At 46.1% G+C, this 26,433-nt stretch overlaps 1 protein-coding gene across 2 annotated transcripts in view; it reads right to left on the bottom strand.

Annotated features, from left to right (window-relative positions):
• Positions 1 to 26,103, bottom strand: part of ADARB2 (adenosine deaminase RNA specific B2 (inactive)) — a 427,099-nt gene extending 400,996 nt beyond the window's left edge. The window contains exon 1 of one of the 2 annotated variants that reach the window (XM_040451565.1): positions 25,510 to 26,103. In XM_040451565.1, the coding sequence (XP_040307499.1) occupies positions 25,510 to 25,609 (100 nt within the window). In that variant the 5' untranslated portion in view covers positions 25,610 to 26,103. The remainder of the gene's footprint in view (positions 1 to 25,509) is intronic. The other variant, XM_040451564.1, reaches the window with a different exon arrangement.
• Positions 26,104 to 26,433: the final 330 nt, after the last annotated feature.

Genomic DNA, 26,433 nt, shown 5'->3' with positions numbered 1-26,433 from the left:
AGAAAAAGAAATAAAAGAAATCTAAATCAGAAAGGAAGAAGTAAAATGGTCTATACTTGCAGATGTTATGATCTTATGTTTAGAACACCCTGAAGACTCCACAGAAAATAATTGCTGAACATATACGTTTAGTAGAGTTGCAGGATACAAAACCAACATACAAAAATTGGTTTATATCTATACACAAACACTGAACCATCTGAAAAGGGAACTAAGAAAACAATCCTCTTTATTATAACATCAAAAAGAATAACATATTTAGAAGTTTATAAGAAAAAAACTTAACGAAGGAGGTGAAAGATCTGTACACTGAAAACTACAAAACACCTGTGAAAGAAATCAAAGGAGATTTAAATAAATGGAAAGACATCCCATGTTCATGGATTGGAAGACTTAATATTGTTAGAAAGTTCATACTTCCCAAAGCAACCTACAGATTCAATGCTATCCCCACCAACATCTCAATAGCATATATACATATATTTTTGGAAATAGAAATAGAAAGGACCATTCTAAAATTCATGTGAAACCATAGAAGACCCCAAATAGCCAAATCAATTTAGAGAAAAATAGACAAAGCTGGAGGCATCGCACTTCCAATTTCAAAATATATTACAAAGGTGCAGTAGTTAAAGCAATATGACACTGGCATAAAGGCACACACATATACTGATGGGACTGGATAAAAAGCCCACAGATAAACCCAAACATATAGTCAGTGATCTTTGACAAGAGAGTCAAGAATACACAAGGGGTAAAGGGCAGTCTCTTCAACAAATGGTGTTGGGAAATCTAGATAAATCACATGAAAAATAAAATAAAATACAGTTGAACATTTATTTACATAAAAAGCACAGACTACAAAAGTAAAAACATGCAAGCAGTACTCCGTAAAACTAAAAAGCTTCTGCACAGCAAAGAAGACAATCAAGGAAAGAGAAAAGGCAACCCATAGAGTGGGAGAAAATATTTGCAAACCGTACAACTGAGAAGGGGTTAATTCCAAAGTATATAAAGAGTTCCTCCAACTCAATAACAGAAAACAAATAACCTGATTTAAAAATGAGCAAAGGACTTAACAGACATTTTTTCCAGTAAAGACATACAGATGGGCAACAGGCATATGCAAAAGCACTCAACATCAGCAATCGTCAGGGAAATGCAAATCAAAGCCACAGTGACATGTCACCCCACACCTCTTACAAAGGCTATCTTAAAAACACCAAAACAACAAGTATTGGCAAGGATGTGGAGAAAAGAGGAACCCTCTTGCGCTGTTGGTGGGAATGCAAACTGGTGCAATCGCTGTGGAGAACGGTGTGGAGGTGTCTCAAAAAATAGAGCTGCCAAAATGTTGCTTGGTTATACCATTTCAGGAAGAAAGCATTAGTTTGGGAGGCAGTCTGGTGTCATGGGAAAAGTGCAGGTTCAAGCTCTCTTTTGGCCATATTTTATATAATTTTAAGACCTGAGTTTTCTTTCCTGCAAAACAGAAATAAGAACATCTACCTCCTTGGGTTATTGTAAAGATTCAGTGAGATGATGTGCACATGCTAGGCAGTAAGTGATCACGAATATCAAAATCTTTCTTCCTTCTTCTTTCAAGAGTCACTTATGCAATCAACCCATCAGCCTGTGAGCCACACCAAGGAACACCCAACACTGTGGGCAAATCTGGGCATGGGTACAAGGAATGCTGCAAGAAAACACATAGGAGGAGCGTGTGATGGTAGATGGAGGAAATGACTGAGGTTAGGGAAGGAGGAGGGCATCGAGCAGAACATTTTAAACATGGAGGAGTGAGGAAGGGTGGTCTCAGATCTGGATGGACGTTTTTACCCTCAATCCCTTTGCACAACTAGCTCTTAAACTACGAGTGGCCATCCGTGGGAGTTTCCTGCTCCTGTGCTAAATAATTGTGTGCAGACTGGAGACCTGCTTTGAACCCATCATCCAGTGGTTTATTGATCAGTATTATAAGGCGATAGTTTAGACTTTCTACAAATTGCTACGATATTTGCTTTGACAAGTTGCAAGTGTACCTTGCCCAGACTAAAGAAAGCTGCTGTTTGGCCATGTAAAATTGGAAATATGTCTTCTCCGTGCCCTGTCCAACATATCTTAATAAAATAGAGAAAGAATCCAACATTTTCCTTGCCATAGAGTCTAACTTCCAGGTTTATTAGCCCTTTGCTGCTAGTGAATCTTACTTGGATTTAAGTTCTAATAAGCAAAGAGGAAGGTGTGTGTAAGATTTGTTGACTGCTGATTATGACATTGATGCTGCTTGTTTTTCTTTCTTGTTGTGTTTTATTTTTATTTTTCATACTATTTTTATTTTGAGCTGTTTTCATCTAGGGGAAGCTATATTATGTTTTTATTGGAAGGAAGGACTCTCAATATCAAGCAAGTGATGTGGGCTCCCCAGAGACAAAAAATTCCGAAAGTATCTTCAAAGACAGAAATACAGAGTCGGGAGACCGCCAACGACGCTGCACACTCTTTGGTGTTTTCTGTCACAATATGTATGATTGCACACCTGGTTCTTCCAGGGGAGACCTGGAGGTGTCCGTATGGTCATCGCCTCCCTTTACCTCACCCAGACCATTACCTCAGCAGCTCGGCTGTGTTATTGAGACATTTCAGCGTGAAATTTGTTTTTCCTCACTGAACTTTAAGCAGAATTTCAAGTGCCAAGTCTCCAAAGCCAAGTGGGGCTATTAAGAGATAATTACTAATTATGCTAATTTGAGAAGTAGCTGCCTTTTCCTTCCCCGGTCATTTTACGTGCAGCTCTCCTGAGACAGTGGTCCCCTCCGTGTGCTAATCACCTTCCCTCCGAGGTCCTCGGTGGAGGACGATGTGTCCTGAACCTCCACACCCTAGTCTGGGAAGGTTTATAGTCCATCAGAAAGTGAGGCAGGACTGGAGATCTTCTAGGACAGTCAATGTCCTCGTCATCGGTGATTTATGCTACTTATTAATTTGTCCCATGACAGAAATATTTATTGTCCTTCATACTCAGACCAGAAGAGTACATTTAATTTCTGATATATGTCTATTTTTCCCTCATCATCTCTGAATCTTGGTAATAAATCCTAAATGTCTGAGTCCTCGGTAGTGTCGCGTGTGGTGGCAAATTCAGCACTATGGGCTTCATGGGTCTTGGATAATTATCACCCTTTCTCCTAAAAAGTTACTGTTTAGAAGAAAAATAAGTCGTGCATCTCTGGGTTTGATGCGGATCACATACACATTGCATCTGTAATCGGCACACACCTGTGCACGTGAAACTGGCACATGGCGTGGTGGACGAATGGGCACGAGGTGATATTGGAAAATTCAACCGTCAGGTGGGTGTTGGCGAGGCGCCTTCGTCCCCAAGGGAGTGGGGGCACTTGCTTACCTGGTAAACTCGGGAGGCCTGATGGAGTCATCTGTCACTCTTCCACGGGCGGGAGCCCAAGGAAGACGTAGGGTCACCTGTCCTTGGGTACATACCTCCCTGTCTCCTACCATAGCTCAGGCCACACTCCCACGTTCAGCCTTGTTTTTATTGGCCACGAAACCCATACTGGGACTTCCACTTTGCTCCTTACACCACTTCTCTACCTGTTCAGACCAGCAAGGGGCAGGAGCAGCGCTTTCAACGCGCTCTCAAAATGCTTGCAAGGACTGCTGCAGTGTAGACACAGCCAAACTAATGGCGCCGACTGAGGAAAGTCAATGTGTCCTGCACAGGGCATGTTGCTGCTTGGAAGTCAGTTCTTGCAAACCCTCGGGGCACACTCAGCCAGCGGCTGGGCAGTACGATCACCTGATGCCTGGCCAGTCCAGAGGACATGAGGTCCCCGAAACAGGCCGGGGGCACCACGCTGAGTGACTCCAGGACATCAGCCAGCTCCGGGCTACGGCCAGGCTGGATCTGACTGTGCCTGCTTCCTGTTCCTTCTGAGGGGAGCTCGCGTTGCCACTTTCCCAGTGAGAAGGCAAGGAGGTGCTGGCCGACACTCCCAGTGTGGCTGGTATTGGCGGGGAGCCGTGAACACGTCTGGGAGCACTGACTGCGGGCACAGGCGTCATTGCCTGTCCTTTGATGGACAGTGAATCCTCACGTGACTGTGCTGAGGTTCCCTACGCTTGACAAAGAGAGGCGACAGTGATCAGCAATTTGGAGACGGTTCTTACCCGTCTACCAGCTGTGTGATCTCAGGTGGGCTACATAACTTCTCGGGAACTGAGTCTTGTCTTGAGCTACAGATTCCAGTGAATGGGGCTGTGACCATCGCTGGGGCCTCGAAACTGATGGGTGATGCCTTTTCGGGAAGATAACTGATAAAGGGTTTCCTCTTTATCTGTTTGATTGTAGATTTACATGTGTAACTTCTGCCTTTATAAGGAATAGAGTGTCGGCTCTGACATTTCTAGATTATTCCAGATGGTGGTAGACTTCTCACAGCTGCCTAGAATTTAATATGACTCTGAATTGTGCTTTCATGCCTCCAGAAGAGTCCTGATAAAAAAAAGTGGAGCTTAATTACCTTCTCTGGGTGCTTTGTCCGTGCAACGTTAGATTGGTGCTTAGTGTTTATTTTCAGGACTTTCAAACTGCCCATTATTTGTTTTGCTCAAACCTCACCCATTAAAAACATAAATCTCCAAGTTATGTATGCCTCAGGTCCATTAAGACAATTCACAAAACAATAATGTTCTAAGCTGTATCTAAAACAGATGTTCCAAATTCATGCCCCTAAGTTCCTCCAAGACAGAAGCCTAAGTGACAATGACTATTTTTTAACTTATAACTGAATCTTTGCACAGCTTCTGACACACAGGTGTTCAGAACAGTTGCTTTATAGTGACCGGCTATTTCCAAACAGAAATATCATATTTATTCATCACATGAAAATTAATATTTGGGGGAAGAATTCACACAGCTCTTATGCAGGCAAACATCACATATTTTTGATAAGACTCTTTCATATGAAGGTAAGAAATCGCCAAGTGTATTACAGTTTTCATCCCGTTGTTTCCTTTTTCTGCGTATACGCTCTGCATGAGGAAGCAGGTGCGGGAAAGCACGCGATGGGAGCATCTCATGTGGTTCCTGTGTGGAGAGCCAGTGGCTGCCTGTGGGGTGGGAACTGAGGGCGCTGGGAAGGCTCCCTTTTACCTCATCCAGAAAGATCTCTCTTGGTCTTGCCGTGGGTGACTAACACCACATTATAAGATTGCATCAGTAAAATCTCTTTTCTTACTAACAAGCAAGGCCCTCAGATATGACAACATAATTTTCATTGTTTATACTTCCTTGTGAAAGGGTATCCGATGGTTCCTGATGTCAGCTGGGTGACATCAGGTATTAAGAGAGACCAGTTGGAGAAAAAAGTCTAGTGGGAAGGAGATGGGTAGAGTCAGGCCCCAGGCCGCAAGATCTCAGGCTGAAGGCCCAGGACACCTGGGAGGCAGACACACCTGGAGAGGTTGGTGGGTGACGTGGGGCCGCCACGGGAACTTGGCCGACCTGTTTCAGAAAAGCTTTAAGCTGAATGGCACAGAGTCCCCAATAAAATATTCAGTGTCCCCGGCCAGCACTCACCCTAGGCACAGAACTGTCCCAGCCACGTGGGGAATTGGGAAAGAAAACTACATTGGGCCATGTTGACCTTAGGGTTCCGCAATTGGACGAATGCAGGATATGGAGCCCGGGGAAGGAACAGGACGCTCAGACACATAAACACAATCACAGAAATGCAGAGCCCATGTGTGTGAAATATCCATAGCCCGACGGTGCTACACGGTGTTTCTCAGGAGGTTTCTGGTGGGGTTTACGAAGCATTTTAAGGGCCTAAATCCTCTTTTGTTTGGCCAAAATGACATGGGAATTGAGCATCTCAGGTGAGGCTCTCTGTGAAGAGACTGTGAGTCAGCCTCAGCGTCTTGTGTGCAGAGGTCTGTTGGACGAGGATGTGGACCAGAATTTGATCTACGTGCACCGAGCGAATTCTCTCGGAGGCGAGGCTAGTGCCGCGGGTCTCACAGGGACACGAAGGGATGGGGTCGCGCCCTTTGTCTCTTTCAAGCCAGCCAGCCATGTGGGATACCTACTTGCTTCCACAGGAAACAGAGAAAGCTGAGGCAGGGCGCACAGGACACGTGCGCACCATAGAAAGACAACTACCGCGCAAGTTCGCGTCAGGGCCGGTGCTCGGTCAGCCAGTGGTTTACGGAATGTGCTCCCTGGAGTTCTGAGGGCTTGCAAAACTTAGTTTTTTCTTTTGCATGAGAAGACTCCATGTGATTTCAGTTAAAAAATGTTCCATTGCTTAGAAAACATTTGATGAGAGTCGGCAGGACGATGTGTGTGTAAAAACCTTAAGAGAAGGAAGGTTTTCTTTGAGCTAGGATGGTGGTTAAAAAAAAAAAAAAGGAACATTTAAGCACTTCCTATATAAAATTGTAGGCCAGGATTTGGAAGCATTAGAGGTCAGTGTCCCAGGTCAACACTGCCCTGGGAGGAGGGGAGGTCATACAATGCAGGTTGCGTCTGAGATGGACCCAGGGAAGCACTTGGTCAGCTGAGGGGTGAGTGTCTCCATCGAGAAGCCAGCCCGAGGAGCAGACAGAATGGAGACACAGTCTTTTGAAAGCTAAATGCTGACCTTGGTGTCACTTACTAAAAACTAAAGCTAAAATAATTCACCTGACAAGCATTTCTGACCCGCACGGAGCCTGGCTTGCCAGGCGTGCATTCGGAATGTAAAAATGGTATCCTCAATAGTCAGCCTGAAATGGTAAACACTAGGTGTGGGTCCTAACTCACTTCTTACATTTTGTATTTAATGACATGGATTGGATGTACCCCGTCCTGCCATACCAGCCTTGACGGCCCTGACATCACCATGCCAGCCTGAACGGTATGAGGTGGCCCCACGAAGACCGTCAGCTCCTTTAGACGCTGGGCGCACATTTTAGAACTGGCTCTGTGTGGACGCTCCGTCAGAACCAGCTGATTAAAAACCAGAGGCTTCGTTGAAACCTTAATGAAGTCCTTTTATAACCATAATATCCAATTAGTTACATATGCTCTCATATGTTCCTGAGTCAGATAACCTAATTTTTTTCTTCCTGTGGTTTCACAACCCAGTTCATTGCTTTTATTAAAAAATAAGAAGTCTGCGGTATGACTCTTTATGTTTCCTTTTTTTTTTTTGCCTTGGCTACCAGGAAGCCCAGTACTTTGCCCAATGCTCGATAGTCATATCATCCCCCCCAATTCTTCCATTCATTTTGGGAGTGTATTTTCATTTGCAAAGGTTCACTGTATCTTTCTTTTATGGTAATCACATAATTTTCTTCTGGAAAGTACGCGAGGCTTAAGGGAAAAATAAAAATCACTACGTGCATTTTTTTGCTCTATGAATAATTGATTTTGTTTAACTGATTGGGAAACTTCCAAGGTTACTTCTTATTAAAATGTAACAACATAATTCTTTTAAAACTGTGGGTGACAATTGACCCCAAAGAGCTAGGAAACGTGGGAACATGCAGGTATTGTGATGCTGAACAGGAATAACATCCGTGAGCTGGGGAGGGGGGGTGACCCAGTCGGTGGCTCACCACCCGCTTCTCAACAGTGTGTTTCATTTTGGCCTTGCTCTATTATTTGAAAAGGATTCCAAAAAGAAAATAATGATAGTTCTTATTTATAAGCAGTTGAAACTAAACACATTAGTTTTAAGCAAAAAGAGCATTTACTGGAAATAGAGAGGGGATTCATAGAGCAGACAGAGGTAGGGGGAAACGGAGGGAAGTAAGAGGTGTTCCGGAAGGTTCCAGAGGTTGGTGGCAGGACAGCGAGGCCAGAAGCCTCCATTACCACTGACCTCCCCCCTCTTCCAGTTGATGGACCAAGCTCTGAACACCTTGCTGGACAATCATGAGCGTTGGCTCAGGGTTACGCTTCGCGGAGGCCCCTCCCCATCCGACATCCATGTGTGTCTGTTCCAGAGGCCGTGGGCCATCTGGCTTCCCCATCAGGAAGGTGGCTTCGATTCTGAGCAGACTCTAGAAAATAACCCTAAATCTGATAGATAGTCGTCTAATATGGCTGGTGACAGTAATAAAGAAGGTGTTAATGGGTCTAAAACTTATGGTTCTTAGGAAGAAAACAGAAGGCTTAGATAAATTAAAAACCGTAATACAGATTGCTTAGTAGCAGATTCCATTGTGAAGGAGGCAGTGGAAATGTTCAGTGATGCTCAATTATTTGGGCATTTCTTAAACTCTATCCCAGGGAATGCTAATGTTAAGTGAGACTTTAATGTATGGTCCCCAAAAGTTAAGTTTAAAATCTTACACCAAAAATAAAATAAAATAAAATAAAATAAAATAAAATAAAATAAAATAAGTTATACTGCATGTTTCTCCCTGCCTTGGATATTATCAATAAGTACTAGCCCTGAGAAGTCCTGTAGTAAAACAACTCGTTAAATTTATAAAGATCAAAATATCCCAAGCTTTTTTTTTTAAAGGCATCCTGAATGTTGCATGAATCTCCCCGTTTTACTTTACCCCCGTTCCATGGAGAAATGACCTGTGATAAAATAGTGGCAGATTCAGGAGTCAAAAATCTCTGAATTTATCTCTTATGGATGTCAAGGGTCTACTGGAGAGAATATTATAATACAATGTTAATTACTTGAAAAATCCAGAAAATACCCCTAAAGTTCACATATGCCCTGGGGGACTGTCCGGTGTACCCAGTCCTGTTAGGGCCCCTGCAGGACGGACAGACGGTGCCACTGAGATTCCTGACTGAACGCGTTTCCTCAGACACATTCCCATCATCCTGTCTGTGAGCCGCCCGTCCTCTTGAAGGACAGGAAGCCGGCCTCATGACGCAGGGATACAAAGCCGCATTGCCCATGTCTCTGCCGGATTTCCTTCGGTTTTGATTTTGGAAGCGTTCTGAGCTCTTCTCATTTGAAGGCACAGATCAGGCTCATTTCTCAGTGATTTTGGGGCAGGGACATCAACGTGTACATGTGATGGGGGTTGATGTCTGGTCCCAGGATCCCCTGGTGTCAGGCCGCAGCGTGACAAAGGGCAGATCTGGGGCCCGGGGGCAGTGACACCCTACGGTGGCACCCCCTGACTGTGGGCGTGCTGCCCTACAGGTGGTCCCCCGTTATTGCATGGCTCTCTGCTGTTGCCCCATTCTGAGACTGTGCTTTAGAAACGATTCCCATCCCCCTCAGTATGCATGCACACTTAGCATGGTTTCCAGCTGGTTTTGTGAAAACCATCAGAACATTAAATGCTGTATTGGACAAGTATAAAGCAGGAGCATCGAAACCACAAATGTATGAATAATATAGCTCAGGAAAATGTCACAAAAAAAGGGAAAGAGAAAAGAATGCCTTGAGGTGGGGAGGTCTCTGATTATTTCGTAGAATGGTAATAATATTTGGTGTTGTGACTTTAACTACCTTGATCTAGAAGCTTCTGAGAACCAAACGGGCATTGTTTCCAATCACCCCTCACTACAGATGGACATGGGCCCTACCTTGGCCCACCTGTACATGTAACTGTCCTTGTCAAGAAATCAGTAGTAGAGGGGCGCCTGGGGTGCTCAATCGGTTGACTATCCAATCCTTGATTTTAGCTCAGGTCATGAGCCAGGGGTCATGGGATTGGGCTCTGTGCTGAGCACAGAGCCTCCTTGGGATTCTCTCTCTCTCCTTCTGCCCCTCCCCTGCTTGCTCTCTTTCTCTCTCTCTCTCTCTAAAATAATGATAAAAAGGAAGCCATTGGTGGAGGCTTGATAGTCCATTTAGAGCAAATTTTGGGACAGCAACTAATGTAACAGTGAAAAGAGGAGGGAGTAGTATAAAAGACAAGTACACAGCCTGTGTATTTATTGTTCTTTTTTTAACTCGCTTGTGCCTAGTGTCTTGCCAGCCCGTGTTCAGTGTGGAGGTGTCTATTTGCAAGGTTATCAGAAGGTTTAAGGCATCCGTTACCTTTTCTCAAATGAGTCCACATTATCCATTTGATGTTCCTGTTGCCTTGACGAAAACGATCCCACAAACACCACACCCCTGTGAAGCTGGACCAGACGTGCGGTTGTCGTAGCCAAGTGCAAAGTCAGTGCACGTCTGGGTGAAGGTAGCGGGGGTTCATGAACAAACCACACTTTCAAACTCAAGCCTTGTCTTTTTGTCAGCTTGGAGGGACCTCGGCCACGAAGACTGACCAGGACCATAACTGATTCATTATTATTCAACTTGTGTAAAGAATTCAAGTCACTTAAAGCAACAACAACAATAACAACAAAGCAACAAAGAGAAGGAAATGAACCAGAATATTACAAGAGGTAAAAGTTTACTGTGTGTTTTAGGGCCAAATAAATGTTAATGTTGATATAAAGAATTCAGAAAGAACAAGTATTAAAAATTAACTTTAAAAACATAAGCTTATTATCAGAGTGTTTTCTAAATTTGCCTGTGCAGCATTTTCATCTGGCAAGGTTACAGTTACATTCCGGGATTCCGGGACCTGGCTTTGCCGTTTCCATACCTGTAACATGAAGGGGGCAGAGACACGGTTATGCACACATTTGAAGTCACTCAGATTAGGAGCAACTCTGGTTGCAAATCGACCGGGACTTGGAAGACATTTTTACAACTAAGGAAATTCAGGCACTGGTATTACGCCAGCGGGGAAGTTCACAAAAGCCCAGTGAAGCTGATGTACCGTGTGCCATGCGTAAGCCGAGACCCTCGCGTGATACTGGTGAGACGCTTCGCCTGTGGTAGACTGGGCTCCGTGCCCCAGACTCAAGGCCCCTCCACTGAGAGGCGGCCTGTACTCTATCTTGCTCAGTTCTTCCCTTGTCCCTGTTCCGGATCTGGAGCCTCCCTCTGTCCAGGTAACCGAAAATCTCTGCTCGGTCCTCGGTGTGCCCTACCTTCAGGCCTGAGGGGACTTTCCAACCTTATTTCTGGAGAAAAGGGATTGAGGTTCATTGGCCTGCTTAAAAACTCTTTTTTAATGTCTCTGAGAGACAGAGAGAGACAGAGCGTGAGCAGGAGAGGGGTAGAGAGAGAGAGGGGGACCCAGAATCCGAGGCAGGCTCCAGGCTCTGAGCTGTCAGCACGGAGCCCGACGTGGGACTCGAACTTGTGAACTGTGAGATCTTGACCCGAGCCGCAGTCTGACGCTTAAACTACTGAGCCACCCAGGCGCCCCTCATTGGGCCTTTTTAAATCCAAGTACCAAGAATTGGTGATTTTTCTTACAGAGGAATTAAAGGAACGACAACAGAGATCCTACCTGTGTGTGTTTATGTAAAGTGATTTTGTAAATAAGATTTGGAACAGATGGGGAGAATGATTTCAGTCAACTTGTGTGTATATATCGTCCTCTGCGTTAGCGTCCGTTGGCTACGTCGCGGGAGCGTGGAGTGCTTCCTCATGAGGGCCACGGTCGTTTGACTGCTTTGTCTCGGGGTTCGTGTTTCCAGAGTCGGTCCTCACAGGGTGGGCTCAGACGTCCTATTGACTGTTCTGTACCCAAATTTGTTTCTGGAATCCAGGTGTCATCTATTTACTCAGGGAATTTAAAACAGGGCCGATATGTTTACCTGCGGCTTCTGCTTGATTTTGACTTCGTTTCTCCAGCACAGAACCTGAGCCAGTTCAATCTAGGAAATTGGAACAGTAAACTTATCCTTTACGCATGGGAGTAGATGAAACATATTCTGTTCACAAACACACAGAAACACACAAAGTAACGCAGAATGTTTTCATGTTGAATCCAGATGCGGAATAACCAAAAAAGTGTATTTAAATCTGAGGAATTCATTTTATGATATTCAAATCTAGCTCCAGCATTTCACTGAATGAACAGTATATTTTATTTTCATTGCACACCATTAACTAACTTGAATATCACAACAAAAAAGGGCTCGTGTAGACTTATCTTCCCGTGTATGGTGTTGTGAATTTACAGCAGGCTGGATTCTCTTTTTTTCTATTTGTCTTTTGAGAGAGAGAATTTAAAACGTCCTCACTTCTAATCTTATTTCAATGTGTTCCTTAAATATCTTGCCTTATGCAACAACTCATGTTTGCTTTGGAATTGAATAGCCGTGCTGTATAGACATCTGAAAACTAAACGTGCTGATGTCTGAGTTTGTTCAACCATCTCTACAGTTTCCTTTAATCTTCAAATCAGAAAATTGTGTTACTGACACCACTTAAGCAAATGAACGTGCAGTGGAAGATATATAGACGTAAATATTTGCATATATGTGTATTTACATATATACAAACACATCCACACACACACACTCATTAAGACGTTGTGCGCTGGTTTCACGGTGAAAATGGCGAGTACCAGCCTCTCCCTGACACCCTTGCTGTCACGGCTCTGTGTCACAGCTCTTGTGGGCACCGGTGGCACAGCCTCGGAGGAGTTTCCGCAGGGGAATCCCAGGTGGCAGGGAGCTCCACGGGGCCCGGAGAAGACGGGGTCCGGTGCTCTGCCCACCCTTGCCCTGGAAGTCCCTGCTTCCAGGGGCCTGCCCTCCCACGACAGGCCTCTCTGTGCCGATGTGTCCAGCTCTACCCCGGGATGGAGACTTTCTCAGCACGAGCACCTGAGGACCCGAGGCCCTGGGCTCCCGGGCCGGCTCTTTCAGTCTGGAGCTTCCTGGACTAGCTGCTCATCCCTTTGGGTCCTACTTCTCTCATCCACGAAACGAAGACAGTGTTGGGGCGTCTGGAGGCTCAGTCAGTTGAGCGTCCGACCCTCTGCTTGCTCAGGTCACGATCTCACAGTTTGTGAGTTCAAGCCCCGCTCTGGGCTCACTACTGTCAGCACAGAACCCACTTTGGATCCTCTGTCTCCCTCTGTCTTCCCCTCTCCTGCTTTCGTTCTTTCTCTCTCTCTCAAATGAATAAATAAATATTTAAAAAAAAAGAAACAAAAAACCAAGATGATGTTGAGTTCACGATACCTGACGGTCCCCTTTACGTCCCGATAAGAAAAGTTTATCACTGATCCTACTCCAGTTGGGAGAAGCGTGGTCGGTCAGGGGTGAAAATGACCTTCCCCACCCACACTTCTTAGAATCATGCCCGTTCACCCCACCTGTAACTAGAAATGAGGATCTTCAGAGGGGCAGGAAAGCACGAGACGGGGCAGAATAAGGTAAAACTCCCTCAAGTTTGTACCATCATATTGGGGGACCACACAACATGAATGATAATTGAGAAAAAAATTCTGGGCATCATTTAATCACATCTGAAGCTGGTCCAATTCTGCAAGCAGATCGTCCACAGGAGAGACCATGGGCATGAAACGGAACCAAGGAACTCACTGGCCTGCCCTGAGGTGGACGCGATATTTCTGGAGAAAGAGGACTGCTAACCTAATGGGACACCTTAATTTTCAGGAAACGTCTCTGAAGGCGAATGGAATTCTGACTGTTGTGGGCTGAATTGTGTCCCCCCAAATTCACATGTGGATGTCCTGACCCCAGGACCTCAGCATGTGACTGTATTTGGAGACAGGGTCTTTGAAGAGGGGATTAAGGTAGGATGAGGTTACTGGGTGGCCCTAATCCAATCTGACTGGTGTCCTTATAAGAAGAGGAGGTCAGGACACAGCCATGCACAGAGGGATGACCACGTGAGGACAGGGGGAGAGGGTGGCATCTGCACGCTCAGGAGAGAGGCCTTGGAAGGAACTGGCCCTGCCCGTGCCCAGATCCCGGACTCCCCGCCTCCAGGATCCGGGACAGCGTGCTGTTCTATCACAGCAGCTCTCACACGCTAACCACTGTGACCTAGACATTCTTTGAATCGTTATTTCATCTAATGAGCCCAAAAAGTCCCGTCTACTCTACATTTTATCTTGAAAGTTCGCGCATCGGTTACCTAAACATGACACGTTATGAATATATGTACACACACTTATAAGTGTGATGGTGTCTTTGCATCTCATGCGAACCTTGAATATTTTCACACAGAGGTGATTTTGATATTAGTGATAAGAACCCTGATATAAGAAATAACACTTCAGAATGGGAACAAATGAGTCAAGGCCATCTTGGGAAACAGGTCAGCTCACCTAAACGTCCAAAGAAGAAAAGTCCAGAGGGATCAAGGGCACAGACGGTCTCCTTAACCATCTGAACTAAGGATCAGACAGTTTCCTGGTGAAGAGGTGTGGATGTTAATGTCAGATTTCTGCTGGTTTCAATCTTATCAATTCCTACTTTTATTGTTTCCCTGATGTTCAACTTTGGAAACATTCCTAAGTATCGTTACAGATAAATATCTAGACCTAAAGACCGCAGCCAGCATCGCTCCTGCCCACGTAAGTAGGACGCACTGACGAACTTTATCTTCCAGTCTCCACACGCCTCCTGCCTAATGAATGTATATGAGATGGAGACAGAGACAGAGAGACAGAGAGATAATCCCAAAGCTCTCTTAGGTAAGAGATAAGAAAGACCAGGGAACATGCCATCTACCTGGAAGCAAGGTGACTCTCATCATTCTCAGGACGTATTCTGTGTCCACAATATTGAGTGGACATGGCAGTGGGGACACTCCCTATGACTATTCGGATGAGCTCTGCGTCCTACTTTATACGGCCTTCAGGAAAAGACAGGAAAAGAGTGCCAGGCTGCATCACGTTAGATGCCACGTTTACTTAGTTTCCTTGGCTTGGCCCTAGACTTGGTGTTACACACGTGCACACACACACACAATGCTTGCCCCAGCCATGAGGACAGAGCGGAAGTTTTGTGAGCCAAGGAGCAAGTTGGTAGCTGAGTTCTTGGGCAGCGCCTGGACCTTCATAGAAGGAGGGTGTCTCACACCGGTTGCGGGAGTGGGACAGACGTGCAGCCACCAGGCATGTGGTGCCCCGGTGCTCCAGCTGGAGGGACAGGAGAAAGAGTCTGTAGGAGAGTCAAGGCAGAGGCACCACGGTCCAAAGTCCTGCCCCCTAAGAAGCATCTTTGGAATCTGTATGGTCTGAGGGTTTCATCTCACCCCATCCACACAAATGCTCACGAGCGTGCTAATTCTCAGAGCAGCTGGCTTGACAAACAGTAGAGATGTGCCTCCCGAGCTTTTTGGGGGGTTTCTCCAGCATGGACCACAGAGAAGCCAGAGCCCGGCGACGGGTGCTTTCTGACTCTTTTAGGACATTTTCGGAGCTTTTGTTACAGCTTAGTCCCTGCCATTTACCATGGTGGCTGACCCATAAAGGTGTCCCATAAATGCTTGCCGCATGAGTAAATTCAGATTTACATATTAACAACTTAAAAATAAATCAGACAGCATCCTTTATAAATTTGCAGCCTGAATCTAATAATTGGTCCTATGACAACAGTTTACTGAGGGTGCACAATGAGACGGCCACTGTACTAATTTACGGGGACACAAATCTCATCATGGTGCCCATCCCAGAAGTCACCTCACACACACAACAAACTTTTGCCTTTCCCACCAGCAGGTAATTCTACGTCATCATCCCAGAGCTGGCTTCTGAGCATCTCCCCCGTATGCTATGGCCCTTCTTTGTCCCCTACAGCTCACACCATCTGTACACAATCCCCTTAGAAAACGTTCCCGTCTACCGTATTGTCCTGATTATTTCCTTAAGCCATTCTTCCTTCAAAAACAAAGTCAATTTTCTCAGTGGGTTTTAATTGAGTAGCTATTACGTTTGAGAAATAAAAATGCTCAAACCTAGAGGGGTTTATATTAGTTTTTACTTAGGGGTTTCACTTGAAATAATAAAAGAAATGGAATAGAAATCCAATTTTGTAAAGAATACAATCATATTTGGATTAAAAAAATTCCCATAGAACCTAATAGTGTGTTGGGGTCATGACAGTTTATTTCTATTCTGTGTTTTGAATTTACATCTGTATGTCTATATCTCCAGATACAATATAAGCCCAGACACAAGGATCATGCCACCTTGTTTTTCTTGCATATTTTCGGTTCCTAGCTCCTTGCTCAGAGTGAAGAAATCGTACTTACACATCAGATACAGCCCTTGTCTGAATACAGGCAAAATGTTTAAGGCAAAATTGCAAACAGACAGAATTGGATGCCCCATACTTTTAAATCAAGTGCCCTTTCTGTTTTTGAAGGTACAGGAGATAAAATGTAGGGAGGTGAACTTTGATCAGGGCACAGGAAGAAAGAGATGACGCTGTTCTCTGTCTCCCTCCCTGTCTCTGTTTCTCTGTATCTCTGTCATTCTGTCTTCAGTGAAACCTCTTTCTGCCATGTGGCTTTTGTGTCTCTCTTATTATGTGATAGAAGAGGATAGATTGATTTTCATTAGTGACAAAGACAAAAATATTTCACGTTGTGCGAAATATGCAGAAAAGGATGTTTTTAAAAAATGATGTTTTGGAACTTTATAATTAATGAATGTTTACTTCAGGACCATAAGGCATGGGCATAAACCAAGGTCATTTGTCAGCTTTCTCAAGGAGTCTGAGCTCTCAGAAGTTTACTCAAGATTCATTTAATCTGTACTCGAGTTTTTAAATGTCCATCTAAAAATGTGTACATATTAGACTTTTGCTGTTTAGAGTTAATCTTTTGATATTGCGATATTTCCTTATTTCAGCAACTGCTTATACGTACGGAGGAGCTTTGAACAACACCGGGGGGGAGGCGCCGAACCCCTGAGTAGTTGAAAATGCACGCATAGTTTTGATTCCCCCCAAATTTAACTACTAAAGGCCTACTGTTGACCAGAAGCCTTATGGATAGCATAAAACACACATTTTGTATGTCACGTATGTTACATACTATATTGGTACAACAAAGGAACCTAAAGAAAAGAAAACATCCTTAAGAAAATCATAAGGAAGAGAAAATTTTACAGGACCGCCCTGTTTTTATGGAAAAACATCTGTGTGTAACTGGACCCGTGCAGTTCAAACCATGCTACTTGGGTGGGCATTATTTCAAATCCTGACTCTGTTATCTTTCTTTATCATTTCTATATTGTCTGCGTATATTACAAATCTCCCCAAAACACACAAGTGCAAGCTTTTAATGACTTGAATTCTATTCATTATCTACGTATAAAAGCCCAAATTATAATTTAACTTCGGCACAAATTGGATTAAAGAACTCAGGTGATTACATAAAATTATATGAACTCTCAAATTTGTTAGATCTAAAGTACGTATCTTCCTAAATGCTTCCTGGGTGAAAATTTCCCTGAATTTCAATCAGATTGAAGCCATGCCCGTGGGCAGTTCCTGACCGAGCACAGACGTGGGACCAGCACGCATTTACAAGACATTGTGGTGCCTGCCCCGAGCAGTCTTTCCCGGGCTGTCAAAGGAAGGGGTTCCCTATTCTGCTGTCTTGGGGTTTTTTAAAAAGCTACTATGGATCCTGGGATTTTTCCTAGGGGTAGAGCAATAATTTCTATTCCAAGTTTATTTTTTCTTTGGAAAGAAAACTAGCAGCATTGACTCATTTGAATACAGCAAATTTATCCCCGAACCGTAAGGTTTTGAATTAAAAAGTCACTTCCCGTTACAATTCTGTTGGAATCTGAATAGGCATTTGAAGACTTTCGTCTACAGTATCGGTATTTGGAGCTCAGGCACAAATAAAGATATCTTCATGTCTCTAGTTAAATTTGGCCCTCTATGTTTTTATTCACCCAAGGAGTAGTGAAAGGTGCTATTTTTAAATATTCTCTCACTTAACAGCCAAATGTATAAAAGTCTTTTTTTTTTTTTTTTTTTTTTTAAGGGTACACATCAGACTGTCTGAGTTTGTGCACATTTGGTGTCTCAGCTCTCAGGCCTGAGCACCGTCCAGTAAAAAGAAAGTGTGTGTTTCCTTTAAGGACACGTCGCTTTCACAGCCGTGAGCCTAACACAAGCGGAGCATCTGTTACCGACAGGGTTGAGTGAACCCAGCCAGACTTGGGGTGCAGGGGAGGTCAGAATCTATTTTGCTGACGTTTCTGTCATGTTTATTAAATTGCACTTTTCCAAAAGCAATTAAACTTTTAGGAAATACTGCATTAATTTTAACGAGAGGAAATCTGGGTACTTCCGATGGGCTCGGACGGATAAAATCTGCGGCTTAATCAATTACTGGTGTCCTAGGCGTATGCTCTGAGCCGGCTGATTATGATTCCAGGTCCTGCTTCTAGAAACAGAAGCTCCCCCACTTTTGTTGGCTTTTAAGCAGAGAAGGGACTCAGTTTGGGTTTGCATCTTCAACCAGTGACAGGCCCCCTTTCAGAGAACCGAGTCCCCTCCACCCTGTTGTAAAGCCACATCTAGAGGACACATCTGAGAAATCGGGTAAGGCACTGCAAAACGATAAGGCCGGTCTCCCGTCTCTCAGCCGTGGGAAACAAGGATCAGGGATTTCATCCGAGATAAACGGAGCAGCGGAGATTAATTAAATCTGTAAAATTCTCCAAAGCACATCCTGGTCCAGGTGTTTAAAGGAACACTTTCTATTATGTGCAAATCACCTGGCGGTGTTGAGCGCTCCCTTGGGTGTGAGATTCACTTCTGTACGATAGACACTCGAGAAAAGAGTGTTTACTAATGAATTCTGAGCAATATTAGTCTCATTTATTGTCCACATGGTGAGGCAACGGCAACAGAAAGACACCTTGATCTGTTTCGTGAATAAGTTCTCCATGGGCGCCGTCAAGGAAACGCTCAGCGGGCCAGATGCAACCAGACTGCGGCTAAAGTGGGCATTGCCTCCCCTAGAAATACTAACTGTCCTGTTCCCCCTTTTGTCTACACTGCTGGACTTCCCTCCCTAAACCCTCAGAGAGTTTGATCCTCCTAGGAGCGGAGACAGACCCGTGCCTTCTGGCTGGAGGCCAGCTCCAGGGAACCTTCACGCTGGTCCCAGTGTGCCACACGCACGGCCACTCTGGCCGCCCTCCGCTAGATGCTCGGCCAAGCCACCTTCAGCCCTGCATTTTAAGTGTGCGTAGCCCCCTCTTAGGGGGTCAGAAGCAACGATCTTAAAATCTAAGAGCCACCTGGGCATCTATATTCGACGTCTCTTCCGTGTTTAACATACATAAAAAAAGCTGCTTCTCTTCGTTTATGTAAATGCTCCACTTACTAAACACTATGTCTTAATCAAGCATAAAATCCCCTCTTTAACATAAATATAAAATTTATGTTACCTGTTTGCTATTTTTTGAGATTTAAAACGTAACATTCGCCACTGGTAATTTTTAAAATTTAAAACGGATAATAGTGAATTTGTGTATACACACGTGCGTGTGTGTGTGTGTGTCTTGTAACACAAGGAGGAAATTTACTCACCACTTTCTTATCAGAAACCAGATGCTAATTGTATTCGTTCCTCACCAATAAGATAATAAAATGAACTTATTTTTTTGCTGCCCTTCATATGCAATGCCTGTAACTAGCATAAAAATGAGGGGAGGGAGAAGACCCACACACTCAGATTAACTTTTTCTTTTCTTTTCTTTTTTCCCCAAAGATTTCTCACTCTTCAGGAAAAAAAAAAAAAAACAACTTCTGTCTTTGCAAGTGATCAGGCTCACTTCTGGTAAAATTACAGATCTCTTGCGAAGCAGATCTCTCCATCTCTAGGCTGGGGCTCTCTGATGTGGCTCCTGGGAGCTGGTCCACCCGTCAGTTTGCAGGTGGGGCAGGGGCTCTAAGAGCGACGTTGCCCTGACGTTGCTGAGACGGAGTCAGCCAGAAGTCAGATACAGTAGCCCCTGTGCCCCATTCCTTTTAAATAAAATGAACAGGTCAGTACAAGTTTGATCGCCAGAGAGGGATGTTTGGGAACCAACGTGGCCACACGTGTGAGGAAGGGCAGGCGTCTGTCTGACGAATCTCTCAAAGCGGTCTCCTTCCTGCTCTCGAAAGCCTCACAGATCTACACGTGGATCCAGAGTCAGATAAACGTTCCTCCTCTTTTTGGAAGTACTGCCCCTTCACCTGATGGTGGTAATCCTTAAGTGAATTGTAGGATATTAATGGCTAGGAATACACAATTCTCTTTGTGTAATGAAACATTTAATGGCATGTACTTCCGTATTTCAGTGGAGGAAAAACAGTTAATTGAAGAGATAGGAGTTAGTTCACGTGCACTCTATTCACAGATACTTAGCAATGTGAATTCAGACAGGCCCTTACTGGCTTGTTTTTCTGTGTAACACAGAGCCACATGATTAGTGTTAACACTCAACAGTTGCAATATTTGGGAAGGACGTCCGTGCTTTTCCTTTTTCACTTGGCATCAACCTTTTTTTTTTTTTTTTTTTTTTCCAGTTTAGAAATGTCTATAAGAAGTGCTTCTAAAATCTTGCTTTCACCACGTGGAAATTTGTCCCTTTCGAAATCTTATTTGCTCGTAATTAAGAGCCCACTTTACCAACGGAGCATCAATTTAGAAATGATATATTTATGTGACGAAGGACCGAGTAATGTAATGATTTTTGTTTTACGAATTGTTTAAAATTGTTCGTGTTATGAAAACACCAACATTCATCCCCCAGCATTTTAGGAGAAGAAGCAGGCAGACATAAAAAATGCTCAAATACTTCAACTGCCTTTACGACGTATGCAGGTACAGCTAGGAACAACAAACACACATATGGCTTTTAAATTGGACCCTGAATGCTTTCGGAGCATAACTTATCTTCCCCTGCCTCAGATCAGAAAAACACAATTTCCTCATTCTGCATTTCCTTACATAATGCTCCTCTGGGACAGTGCTTCTGCGGTAACTGAATCACCACTATTTAGATACGGATACATGAATCTCATATTTTTATTCTAAATTCAAGTTCACTCATCATATCTAATGCCCTCGAAGCAATCTCAAATTACTGCTATTACACGGGTCACTAGAAGCCAGAGGTACTAACACAAATTTTAAAGAGAGAAAGAGGGAAAAAAGCGCTACACAATTAGAGGATGGTGAATGGTTTAATCAACTTAATTTTATCACGAAACGCAGTCTCCTTCCTCCCGAGCCGTCAGACGGCGAGGCAGGCGGGGGCACGGGGACGCGCGGCCGGGGTGCGGAGCTGTGTCCCCACCAGCCAGGCTGAGGCACACTCATGTGTCACTCGGGCATCGCTGGGGACGGAGAGCCTCATCCACACGCGATCTTTGTGTTGTGTTAATTTTTCACGGGATCCCGGTTCACACCAAGCCCGTGCCTATCATCCGCCCGCTGCCCTCATTCTGCTCTGTTTGCCAACTTTTTATTTGCATTTCACGACATTCAGTGGCCGGCCCTTGCTCCCACCCTATCTTCCTGTGATTCATCAGCTCACTGTCACTCAGCAACATCTCGTGTTGCTGTTTCCAAGAATCACCTTCAGTGTTTCTGAGACTGTGTGTAAGGATCGCCCTGTAACAACATCTACATTTCTGGCATTAACTTCTTTTGCTGTCAAATGCCTCAAAAAAAAAAAAAAAAAAAAAAAAAAAAGAAAAAAAGAAAGGTCATGTGCTGATGACCGAATCGGCTTTGTTGACTTAACAAATGGTTGTTTATAGAGCCTTGCGATAGCTCTCCAAAGTTCCCTCCCTTTCTCCGTCTGGTGACTGACTCCCCTGGCTCAGAACCCCGTCCTCCCGTTTACCTCTCGGAACCAGCTGAATTTGCATGGGCTCTCCATCCAACTGCAAATACGTTTTGCATCGAAAGAACAGTTCTTGAAAAATTTCCACAAACTTGAGTCATTTTTACACGCTGTATGTGCTCATTGTCAAATACTAAAAATATTTTCTTTGCAAAATGCATTTCATGCTGATGCGTGCCTTCAGGACAGCTACAGTCGCGAAAGAGAGAATGGCAGAAATCCACGTCAGGATACAGGTCCTGTTTTAATGATTGAAAATATACCTATGACATTCCTCAGACACGTCACCCGGAATGCAGCCACTGGTTGAGGGCTATCTGATAAAATTTGAAGTGATTTATGCTTACATATTATACTGTTTCCATGAATACTGACTCTGCCTACTCCACCTGGCTCAGTCGGTACCGATTTTAAATAACCTTCAACCTTCGCCTTTATTATTTTGGGCTAAAACACAGACCTTCCATAATATTCACGCATCTAGTCCTTCTCGAGTACGGGGGACATCGCTCGGAGCACCCAGCACAGATCTGCTGGTGTGCGATCGCCTCGAATAATCCCACTGCCAAGTACAGAACAAAGTGTCGACTCTCAGAATCCCCCGCGAGCAGTGAGCTGAGTGGGTGCCGAGTTGATGAATAAACTCCGTAAACTCCGAGTGCTCCCGGTATTTTCTGACAGCAAGCTGACACGTCTCCCCCATGTTACACGGCTTGTGAGCAGCTGTAGCCACACGTGTAAAAATTACACGGCTTCCCTGTCCTTTGCACGGTGCTTTTTTTTCCAGCTGCCTATTTTTCTCCTCCTCAAAACTCAAATTTTGACATTTTTTCACTTGTACAGAAAATGTAAATTGTTCATAAATAATGTCTAAGACAAAGTCCCGACTAAAAAGCGACACAGAGAGAAAATGCAAAAATGCATCATACGGGGTCCTGATGAGAGAATGGAGAGAGACGGCTGGGTGGGTGGGTGGGTCTACTCTGAACCTCTGAACCTCTTCTTTAAGGTTCATCTGGGGGAGACCTGCAGGTCCCGGCTTGTTAATACCTGGGACCAAGTTGTTGGTGCCGTTTTCATGTTTTAGTTTTTTGGATTCTTAAAGATCTATACTGCCTACGGTGCCTGAAAACACGGAGTACGGGAAAACGTTTGATTTCTGAGGCTCTGGATCACATTTCGTGGTAATGAGAGCGTGGTATGAATCTCACACTTAAACTGTAGCTATAGTTTTTATTTCAAAGCCCACGGATTATGTTGACAATAATAAGTGACGTAAAAAAAAAAAATGTATCAGAGCACTTCTGGAGTTTACACACAGAACACTGATAGCTTTTCACAGCCCGGGGAGCCGAAAGTTAAGATGTGTCTTCAAAAATCACCCCTGTTCATTAGAATAGGTGGAAAAAGACATACCATTGGCAAGTAAGCCTCACGTTTATTCCGATTTAGCTCCTCCCGTACGAGACGGGCTCTTTCTTTGTGCTCCCAGTCGGTGGCTCTAGTTAGTACACAGTAGAGCCCTAGACACATTCCTTAACAACCATCGATACGCACGTGGGTTTACAATTGTGACAAACACAGAGTTTTAAGTGGGTGAGCTCAAAAGCCGAGGCCACTGCTCTCAAAGGCTGTCGCCGGGAGTCATGACTGTCAGAACGCAATTTAAATTCCCCGTTTTTCTTGGTAGAAGAGAAAAACGAGGATCTACAGAATTACACAGAAACTGACCTATTCCCAGCACGTGCAAATGATGAATTAACGTGTCCCGTAATTGCTATGTTTTCTTTTGATTTTCCCACTTACGGTCATCTTGTTAACTCTCCCCTACGATGTGAATATTTACAGTTTGAGCTGACTGCCCTACCAAGGCCGCTGTCCGCAGACGCCACAAGAGATTTCACCCCCACACATAAACCTACGAGCACTAGGAGTTAGCACACGCATACACATCAGCCTTTCCCACCTCGGTTTTGGGGCACGAAAATTAAGAGACCTGGTTTCTTCGAAAAAGCCAAGGCATGGGAATATTTCACACAGAAATTCCACTTTGAACTGTTCTAGTTAAGTTTACAGCAAATGAAGCCTTCCTTCCGGTTTCTTGTTGTTCTTCTCCAAATTGGATGCTTTCTAAGCCAGCATGGCTGACATTTAAAGGTAAGAAAAATGAATTTGGAGAAAGGCTCCCGCGTCCATCAGCTTGTATCTTATTTCTGTAGAATGCCGTTTTATTGTGAAATATTACCCCCACTCTTCAATTTTAATATGTAAGTAGACTAAACAGCAATGCTGGGAAACACGAACACTTACAATTTACAAGAGAATGTTTCCTTGTTCCCTCTTTTAAAAGTTGTAGTCATCATTAAATTCTGTGATGGGGGGGGGCGCCCCTTTTCACTGCCACTTTCTGTCGGCATCACTCCGGAAGGCGCCCGCAGGTCTGTTCCCAAACGGCATCTCCAGGTAACCAAGTGGGCAGCGGGCATCGCCGAGGCAGCCCTGAGAGTTGAGCCGGAACCACAGAATCCACCCCCAGCCGAGTTCCAGAGCCCAGGGCTCTGGAACCTCCCCGGGAAGGGACCGCTCCCCGTGGTCCCGACTCGCAACCATCATCGGTGACTGTGTGATGGTGGCATTTCTGTCTCCACGCTTTGCCTGGCTAATTTCTGATTTCACGGAAGAAGCCGGGAAGGGCTCCGGGGGTATTTGAGGGCAGGTAGGGGGAGATGTGGCAGAAACTTCTGCCAGGCCACCGCAGAGGCGACGACCCTCTGGGGACAGAGAGCAGCCTCCAGCACGCATCCTGCGGTAGGAGGTAGAGAATCCGATGCATCTTAGTGGCATCTGCCCCGTGGTTCTGAATAGCTCTGTGTTCACTCTTTCCCCCCACCCTTAAATCAACACATTTCAAACCGTCAGAAGAGCCGAACTTTCTCCCGCAGACTCATGGTGAGGGGCTGCTGGTAACGAGTTCCTCCCCGGGAGAGAAAGGGCAGGCTCAGGAAGCAGCCCCCCTCGCTCCCGGGACCGCGCGCACCCCCACGGTGGCATTTGGGGCACGGGCCCCAGCCCCCGGCGGAGCCCCGGAATGCACTAACTTCAGGGCGGCGGTCCCCACAATGCAGACGCCACCCCCAGGGAGTCGGGAACAACCTGTCACCCGCTGCTCGCGGCTCGTCCTCCCTCCCTGGTTTGCAGGGTTTCTGTCACTAACGAGCTGCCGTGCCTCCTTCTCTTTCCAGGTTTCAATCTCTGCTCCCCCCCCCCCCCCCAGCCACCCCAGGACCAGCCCGTGCTGCCTGCGGGTCCCAGTGTTTACGGAGCCACGAGCACCGAGCAGACCGAGGGGGCACGTCGGCCAGTTTGGAAGCGTGGTCGCCAGCATCCTGCCCACTCCTGCCTCCCAGACGATTTGGACGGAGAAGCTGGCATGAGGTCTGCTCCCTTTTCTGGGGCTGCTGGCTCACACGAGTGTTTCCTTTGGCACGGGTGCTGCTGTGGCCTCGGAGAGGGTCAGAGGCTGTGTGAGGCGGGGAGGGGACTGTCCTCCGGTCCCCGCACCCACTCCCCCTGCTAACCCTGCTCCCAGCCGGGCTGTGCGGAGCCCGGGCTCTCTGCCCCCCCCCCCCCACCCCGTTCCTGTCCCCTCGGAGCCGGCAAGAGCCCCCGGGGCCTCTACAAAGGGACGCGAACTCCGGCGCTCTGCTTGGAGCAGACCCCCCCCCCACAGCCCCCCGAAAGTGGAGCTGCGGGAGCAGGCGGACCCCACACGCGGGGTGGGGGAGCGGTCAGCGGAGACAGCGCAGAAAGCAGGGTCCTTACCTTTCCTCTTGGACCGCCGTCGTCTCCTCTGGGACTTGCATTTGAGTTGGCCGCTCAGCCCTCCTCCGGCCCCTCTGCTGGTGCCCAGGACCGAGGCCATGGCCCGAGACGCAGCCGCCAGAGCCGGGGGGGACCCGGTCCCCAGCAGCTCACCTTTGCTGCTGGCCCAGCGCTGCCGGATGCCTGCGGGCCGGGAGCGGGCTCACTTTTCAGGACGAGCCTCGGGCTCCCGCTCCTGCCCCCCCGCTGTTCTCGCCCAGCTCGCGGGGGGGGGGGGGGGGACCCCGGCCAGCAGCAGCTCCTCCACAGGACTCGGCGGGGAGGTGCGCCCCCTCCCCGCTGCCCTCCTCCTCCAGGCGGCCGCTCCGGACCGGGCTCCCGGCGAACGCAGGGCTCCTACTTTGGCTCGTCTGCTAGTTGTTTGGCACCAGCCACTTTGAAGCCAATCACGCAGGGAGCTTGTCTATTTGCTGCTGCAAAGTCTAATTAGGTCCAATCACAACTGTCTTCTGGCTCTGACATCAGCACCACCAGCCCTTTGCATCCCTGTCAGCCTGCAAACTCAGCTCCCGTTTGGACGGATGGAGCTGCCCAGGACGCGGTGGAGAGGGAAGGAGGCTGCACGGGAGGGAGGGGACGGGGAGGGGACAGCTCGCCGAGCCGGCTCGTCTGGGAGCAGCCCGAGGGGACAGCTTACGGGAGCTGCTGCCCCGGGCTCCGACCACAGGACCGCGCGTGGGCTCTGCACGCTCCGAAAATGCCGTGACCGTGTGTCTCTCCAGGCGAACAGCTTTTAACTAGTTAATTCACTGTGTCAAGGGGGAGATCTCTCGCCAGGAAATACGGACCCCTCACCTGCTCAGGAAGGGACTGAGATTTGCAAGTCCCCGGAAGACAGCCTCTTAGGGGTATTCATTTTACAGA

This window comes from Herpailurus yagouaroundi, unplaced genomic scaffold, assembly GCF_014898765.1.
Source record: "Herpailurus yagouaroundi ecotype Mexico unplaced genomic scaffold, PumYag 203, whole genome shotgun sequence".
NCBI classification, from domain to species: domain Eukaryota; kingdom Metazoa; phylum Chordata; class Mammalia; order Carnivora; family Felidae; genus Herpailurus; species Herpailurus yagouaroundi.
Note: the sequence above shows the minus strand (reverse complement) of the source record. Positions and strands in the feature narration are given on the sequence as shown.